The sequence below is a fragment of the Microtus ochrogaster genome, chromosome 21 (assembly GCF_000317375.1).
Source record: "Microtus ochrogaster isolate Prairie Vole_2 chromosome 21, MicOch1.0, whole genome shotgun sequence".
Taxonomy (NCBI): domain Eukaryota; kingdom Metazoa; phylum Chordata; class Mammalia; order Rodentia; family Cricetidae; genus Microtus; species Microtus ochrogaster.
The window spans coordinates 2,483,907-2,491,518 of NC_022022.1; the positions used below are offsets into that span (position 1 = coordinate 2,483,907).

The following is a 7,612-nucleotide window of genomic DNA, read 5'->3' on the forward strand; positions in this document are numbered from 1 at the left end:
GGCGAGCGAGCAGCGGGCGCGGCCGCCCGATCCCGCCATGAAGAAGAGCGGCTCCGGCAAGAGGGTGAGTGCGCGGCGCGCGGACAATGGGGCCGGGGCCGGGCGGGAACGGGGGGAGGCCGCGGGGACCCGGCTGAGCCGCCGCTCCCCCGTCTCGCCCCGGCAGGGGCCTCCGGATGGAAACCATCATTCCGCGGCGCCCGAGAAGGTCGGCTGGGTCCGGAAATTCTGCGGGAAAGGCATTTTCAGGGAGATTTGGAAAAACCGCTATGTGGTGCTCAAAGGCGACCAGCTCTACGTCTCCGAGAAGGAGGTAGGCGCCCTTGCCCATCCCGACCCGGTCCCCGCGGCGGCTAGTTCTCCGGCTTGCCCCGCCTCCCTCTCTGCAAGTTCAGGGGTCGCAAAAGTCCTGTATCTGCAGAGAAAAGTCAGCCCCAAGTGACTTTACCTGAGTGGGAGTTAGGACTTTACTTATTTAATGTGCCTTTGCGGACACCTTTCCCAGAAGTTCTGAACGTCCGCTGCCTCTTACCCTAGTCTGGCCCCATGAAATACGTGATTTTTTTTTTTCTAATTTTCTGTTGAAACACACTGGTCATCTTGTCCCTCGCCCCTTCCTGCCTTCCCCACCCAGCCCACCACCCTTTCCGTTCCTGTCTGTAGCAGGGGGCATATGTAGGTCTCCTGAGTGGCAAGTCACCCTCAATCAGAAAACCGCAAACTGGAGTCAGTCTCTGGGATCTGACGTCCAGTAGCTGTGAATGCCGGATTTGTGTAGGAGTTAGTGTCCTGAACCAGGCCTCTTCATCACCTTCCCCTCCACTTAAAGAGAGAAAGAAAGAAAACAAAACAAGGAACTCATATTATACCCTGCCCACCTTTATCTGTGGAGTGGGGTGGGGGGATGGAGTTAGGACTGTGAGCGTCTGTGTGTATGTGCGCGCGCGCGGCTTTGATTCAGTAGTTGAGCATGAAACACAGCCCACCCTGGATCAGACTCTAAAGGCAGGTCATGGAATCCAGACCCCCTTCCCTTTTGTAAAGCCATAACTCTTGACTCAATACCAGGAGTGCGGAGAAGCTGAACTTGCTTCCCCTGACTTCCTACATTATAGACTGTCCCCGTTAGACCGCCCCCTTCCTCCCTTGACTGTGCTCCCTCACCCAGAACGGACTGGCAAGTCCTCTAACCTCTTCTGCTTTCCGCGCTCGACATGCATTCTGCTGTTCTATTCGGGTAAATAAATCCTTTTATGGTGTTGAAGCAGACACACTTGCAGCCCAAGAAAAGTACTCATCCAAAAACTGTCTGCTGAGACAGGAGAGAGAACCAAAGAGCACTGAGCCCGCCAGGCCCCTCTTGAAGGGGCCTGAACAGAGCGGTTGGAGTCTTAGGAGCCAGCTGCGGGAAGGCTTGGAGGAGAATTTGCTTTGAAGGGTCTCTGCTACCTAGTCCCAAATCCTAAGGAAAGCTCTCACCTCAATTGTCTGGCTAGCTTTCCACTGTGGTTTTATTTATTTAAACAAGCTGCAGCAAGTGTCACAGTGTATCTATCTCCTTTACAATGCCAGGAAGCACAGGGAGCAATCAGGAAAGGCTTCCTACATGTCGGGAAACCGGAGGGCAGTGAAAGGCTAAAGAACTAAACAAGGCCTCTGTTGTTGGCTTCTGTCTGTCCAAAAGGCAGAATCTGGGGACAGAAGTGCATGGTTAGTTGGTTAATAAGCCTGTGTGTGTTTGAAGGGGAATACGGGGCAGAGAGACCATAGGGTGACCTTAGAGTGTCTGTTGTCCTCTGAGTCAGGAGCAGCTGACTAGTCCTGGGGCCAGATGCCCCCTGCTGGGGAGGGCATGGGAGAAGAGGGGGAACTGCACCTACTCTTGACCCTTCTTCAGAACCAAGTCCATGTTCCAGTGGGCCTGAGCTAATGGTGAAGCTGCCAGAAGACACCGTTTATTCTGCCTCTAAACAAAACAGTAGATTGTAAATGAAGCAATAGATTGAAGATGTAAAAACCCAAAGCAAGCTGATGCAAAAAAGAAAAACGCCCATAACCATTCCATGGTTTCTGTTGGTGTTTCTTGGGAAAGCAAGGTCTCCCCAACTTCTTCCACTAGAGAAGCCCTTGGGTTGTAGATCATTCCCTACTCTCCAAGGGCACCCTGTAAGGCAGCTGAGGTGTCTTCTGATCAACGGCCGATGTAGGAACACAGCCGCACCTTGGGTGACTTCATGGTACGGGAAGTTAGGTTGAAAGCGATACTTAGGGTACTCAGTCCATGTGGGCCCTGAGAAGGAAGGGTTCATTTGGAAGATGTAGTTGTAAACGAGACGTTAGGAGTTTGCCATGATGAAGACACTGAATACGGCCCAGAACAATTCACAGGAACCCTGCCAGGGGGGTCTGTCTTTACTTACTCTACCGCCTGCCTCACCCCGGCCTCCCTGTACCCCTCCTAACCTCTGTCAACACCTCCTGCTCCCACAGTGCCTTATCGGCCACGTCCAAGCCAGGAGCGCTCCCTCCCTTCCCTCAGGAAGACAGAAGTGAGTCCTTTTCCTTGCTGCACACACCCAGCTCTTTCCTCTCCAGGCTTTCTGGACTCCACTGATAGTCTCTCTGGGGAAGGAGCCAGAGAGGAGGTCCCACAGCCCAGCGTGGGTTCCTGTGAATTGTTCTCGAACATTCCTGTGGCACCTTGTCCCATGCCCACCATGATGTTTAAGGCCTCTTGGTCACTTCCCAGCCAAAGGCCCGGGGACCCTAAAACGGAGAATCCTAGAGAGCCAAACCTTGCCAGACCAATGGAGCCAGATGAATGTGCCCTTCGCTGCCCCACAGCACAGATGATGGGCGATCAGCTACAGGCTGGTAGAGGGTGCCAAGGGAACCCTGGGGCCGCTTAGACACATTTGCTCAGTTTCCACTTTTTCCCCGGAAACATGACCAACTCATTCCTGGCCTATTCCCAGCTAAGCAGAAGAGGGTGGCTGGCCCGCTGGCCAGGAAAAATCTCCTATAATGTCCTGCTTTAGAAGAAAGAGCAGGTGGGAAGGGACGCTCTTGGGAACCATAATATTCCCTGAGGCCAGAGGCAGATGCCGGCTACCCTTTTCACCTTCCCCTGGACGGTTAATGACCACTCGGGACGATCAGGTCAGCCTGCTCACCGTGACCCTTTAGGGCTTGTAAGGCTGTGTGTGTCCTTCAGAAACAGAGGGACTGTCATAGGTAGAGGGAGACCCTGGAGTGGTGGCTTGGAAGGCAAGGGGTTAACCATTATCCTCCCCTTCCCTCAGCAGGAGAAGCAGGGTAATTTTATCCTATCGCACCCCAAACCTCCCCTAGGTAAAGGATGAGAAAAATATCCAAGAGGTGTTTGACCTGACCGACTATGAGAAGTGCGAAGAACTCCGGAAATCCAAGAGCAGAAGCAAGAAAAACCACAGCAAGTTCACCCTGGCCCGATGCAAGCAGCCAGGCACCATGGTGGGTCTGCGGCCTGGCGGGCTGGGCAGAGCTGTGAGGCCCAGAACAGCCTCCAGAATTGTTCTCCCTCTGGCTTTTATTTATTTATTTACTTATTTATTTATTTTGTATTTTATTTATTTGGTTTTTCGAGACAGGGTTTCTGTGTAGCTTTGGGGCCTGTCCTGGAACTAGCTCTTGTAGACCAGGCTGGCCTCAAACTCACAGAGATCCGCCTGCCTCTGCCTCCCAGATTGGCTTTTATTATTTAACTGGAGAATATTCTGTCCGTTCCCTTCCTTCCAGGCAGGCCCGTTCTGTGAACTTGTTCATCCGCAAAGATATTTCTTTTTCTGCCCCCTCCCTTTTCCTTCCCCATTACACACACACACACACACACACACACACACACACACACACACACATGCCTACTGTGCATACACATGTATTCTCTTGGAAGAAGAGTTGTTTATTGGCCCCTGTGCTGCCCTGATGGGTGGTTGAAGTTCAAGGGAAGCCAGGGAATCCATGCTTGTCACAATCTGTGTCGTCTGACACGTAAAGACCTTTAATACCTCAGCTTTGTCACACCTCCCCAGTGGTCTGCAGTATCGCGTTCCAATCCCGTGACACCCTTAGCTCTTCCCTCTTCCGCGATCGTTCCTAAAACAGCCTGCCCATTCTGCAGGGACAGACTCTGAGTTTCTTTCGATCATTCATGATTCCAGACACGGAACCTCTCTTTCCAGGAGTTGGGTGTGCGGAAATGAGATTGTAATATCTTTTCCTTGGGGGATTATAATTTATGTGTAACTGGCTAAAGCAAGAACGTCCCCTTCAGGCACCCAACCTGATCTTCCTGGCGCTGAGTCCTGAGGAGAAGGAGTCATGGATCAACGCCCTGAGCTCCGCTATCACCAGAGCCAAAAACCGCATCTTGGATGAGGTCAGGGGCTGTTGTGGGAAAGGGGCTCTGTGGCAGAACACAGGCCGTGACTCACAGAGGAGGGGTGTTTGCGGGGCCCCTTTAGTTCACCCCAACTCTACTTTCTCTGCTTCCTTAAAGGCCCTGTTGTCCCCGTGTTCTCTCTGAAGTCTTCTCTGCTCACCCTCTCTCCAGCTTCCTGATGCTTGAGCCGGCCTTGGGTCCTGCCTGGGGCCCTGCTCAGAAATAGTTGGTGGGGTGGATATTTCCCAGGCCGGGCACGTTAGGGGCATCCAGGTGGGACAGAGTCCTAAAGGGAGCCTGTGACTCAACGGACCATCTCCTCAGGTCACCGTTGAAGAGGACAGCTACCTTGCCCACCCTACTCGAGACAGAGCGAAAATCCAACACTCCCGCCGCCCTCCAACTCGGGGACACCTCATGGCTGTGGTATGAAATGCTGCAAGAAAGTAAACATTGCCGCCCAGGGCCGGTCTGTGTCCGTCCATCTCAGCTGTGAACAAGCAGGGACATTTGTGGGAGTCCTCCTCATCTGAGGATCAAAGGCTCAGGAGGCCTGTCCACCCTACCGCCCTGCTTGATTTCCCAAATCAAAATGACTCACTCAGCACCTACCCTGAGTCAGCATCTGTGTTCTCAGTAAGGTCTGAGGAAGTAAGAAATGCCGCTCAGAAGGGGACAAACAGAAGAGCTGAGTGCAGTGTCCATCATGCCACTTTGTGGTGGCCGGGTGGTGAGGGCCAGTGCTGTGTCCCCGCAGCAAAGCCTCTCCTGAATGAAGGAGTGGGTTCTCTCAGGCAGCCGTGCCTAGAGCCTAGGGAGGGGCTGTCCCTGCAGGAGGAAGAACACAGGCCTTGAATTATCAGACCCGTGGTCTCCAGAGCTGCCCAGCTGTAAAGCCTGTCAGGACCACATGTCTGACTTCCCTTTACGGCTGCTAAATTGCAGCATTTAGAAATAAGAAGGTCTGTGACCAGGCAAGGATTCGGAGCTCAGATATCAGAGCAGGCTAAGGTGCGTGGCCAAGAGGCCGTGGGTAGAGCATTCTCCTCTTCTGTCTGTGCACCTTACTGTGATCGTGGGCCATCCCGGGTGATGTTTAGAGTCCCCAGTATGGAAGTAGACGCTTCCCAAGAAGCTTGTAGCAGAGCAGAGAGCCCAGATAGTATGCAGGAGAAGGTAAGGAACAGGAAAACAAAAGAAAGAACTTCAAATCGTCCTCGAAGGACTCCGAAATAGCACAGTCAAGGGGCTCAGCCGGGAGTGGAGGGAAGGGGCCCCAGATGGCACTCATCATGGGGGGCTGACGTGGGTCCCCCTTCTTTCACACTGCCCTTTGGTTGAGGGGCTCAGCCAGGAGTAGGGAAGGGGCCCCAGATGGCACTCATCATGGGGGGCTGATGTGGGTCCCCCTTCTTTTACTCTGCCTTCCCAGGCTTCCACCTCTACCTCAGACGGGATGCTGACCTTAGACCTGATCCAAGAAGAAGACCCTTCCCCTGAGGAGCCAGCCTCTTGTGCGGAGAACTTTCGGGTGGATCTGGACAAGTCTGTGGCCCAGCTAGCCGGCAGTCGACGTAGAGCCGACTCCGACCGAATCCAGCCCTCTTCACACCGGGCCAGCAGCCTCTCTCGGCCTTGGGAGAAGCCAGACAAGGGAGCCACCTATACCCCACAAGCCCCGAAGAAGTTACCCTCTACAGACAAGGGCCGCTGTGCTTCCCTGGAGGAGATCCTGTCTCAGAGGGACACTGCCCCAGCCCGCCCTCTCCACCGTCCAGGTCCAGCCGAGGAATCCCCAGCCCCCGTTCCCTCCCAGCCGGGGCAGCTGTCCCGGATCCAGGACCTGGTAGCAAGGAAACTGGAGAAGACTCAGGAGCTGCTGGCAGAGGTTCAGGGACTGGGAGACTGCAAGCGAAAGGCCAAGGACCCCCCACAGTCTCCACCCGATTCGGAGTCAGAGCAGCTGCTGCTGGAGACAGAGAGGCTGCTGGGAGAGGCTTCTTCCAACTGGAGCCAGGCAAAGAGGGTGTTGCAGGAAGTCAGGGAGTTGAGAGACCTGTACAGACAGATGGACCTGCAGACCCCCGACTCCCACCTCAGACAGGCCTCCCAGCACAGTCAATATCGGAAGAGCCTGATGTGAAGGGGGGGTCAGGTCTGGAATTTGGGGGGCACAGACTCTCTATCTCCAGATGTTGCAGGATAGAGCTTTTTTTATTTACCTCAATCAAAAAAAAAAAAAATCCAACTCACTGCTCTTGCTGATGCCTGACCCACTACGGCCTTTCCTGCCGACTCCCCTAGACAACTCCCAGGTCAGATGGGAGAAGGTGAGCCCTGAGGCCCAAGTCAGGAGCTCTTGCTCCTGTGCACAAGTCACCTGCTCCCAAGCCGGAACAGACGCTGGCTGGGTTAGAGTGGGCGGGGCAGCCTTTCCTCAGATTTCCCATTCCAGGTTCTTACTCTGAGGGTGAAATTTCAGCTGTGCAACTTGAGTTCTAGGGACGCAGGGGCCAGTGCCACCTGTCCATGCTATAAGAGAAGTGAAATTTACCCCAGCCCTGAGGAGGATCTGTGGAATTAACCCTGGCCTCTCACCGTGGTGGGGGGTGGGGAGCTGGCCGTCTAAGGCTGAGGCTGTGGGTCAGTGGTATATTAGCGTGTGTGTGTGTGTGTGTGTGTGTGTGTGTGTGTGTGTGTGTGTGTGTGTGTGGCCCTCTGCCCTCGCCAGCACTACGGAAACAAGACTAAGCTGCCTCGGTTTCTTATCCGAGGGTCTTCCTTTACCTTCCACCAAGGAGTCAAGATTAAAGCTTGAGTAGATGGAAGCGGCCTGGCCCTCTGCCTGGGGCAGAGCACACAGGAGTGGAGAGCAGCTGACCCTGGGGAAGAGCTGAGCCGACCTAAGAGTGAAACTGCCTTGAGATGGCGGCTGTGTGGGAAGGAGGGGAAGCCAGACCTACCCTAGCTTCCCCTTTCTGCCAAGCAAGGTTCTTCCTCTGTCTGCCACCCTCCACACAGCAGAGCTCAGAACAACTCTCCCCACACCGCCTCCTGCCTGACTTCCTCAGGCTCGGCTGAGACAGGTCCCTCATGACTTGTTCTCTGAGATTAAGTTTGTTAATTGTAGTGGTAAGACCTGGCACAAGGAAGGCAAGATGGGGATGATTTGTGATAAGGACATAGAGCCAC

General features: G+C 54.2%; 1 protein-coding gene across 1 annotated transcript; it reads left to right on the forward strand.

Moving 5' to 3' along the window:
* Positions 1-6: 6 nt before the first annotated feature.
* On the forward strand, positions 7-6,663 carry Plekho1 (pleckstrin homology domain containing O1). The gene is made up of 6 exons (XM_005356951.2): positions 7-64; positions 167-313; positions 3,352-3,492; positions 4,313-4,417; positions 4,745-4,846; positions 5,853-6,663. The coding sequence occupies exons 1-6, from the start codon at positions 38-40 to the stop codon at positions 6,561-6,563; spliced, it is 1,233 nt and encodes a 410-aa protein (XP_005357008.1). The 5' UTR covers positions 7-37; the 3' UTR covers positions 6,564-6,663.
* Positions 6,664-7,612: the final 949 nt, after the last annotated feature.

Excerpts from the sequence above, each read along its gene's own strand:
- Plekho1 (XM_005356951.2), top strand. The coding sequence starts at position 38 with ATGAAGAAGAGCGGCTCCGGCAAGAGG. Across the intron at positions 65-166 it reads AGAGCGGCTCCGGCAAGAGG|GGGCCTCCGGATGGAAACCA; the intron begins GTGAGTGCGCGG and ends TCGCCCCGGCAG. Across the intron at positions 4,847-5,852 it reads GGGGACACCTCATGGCTGTG|GCTTCCACCTCTACCTCAGA; the intron begins GTATGAAATGCT and ends CTGCCTTCCCAG.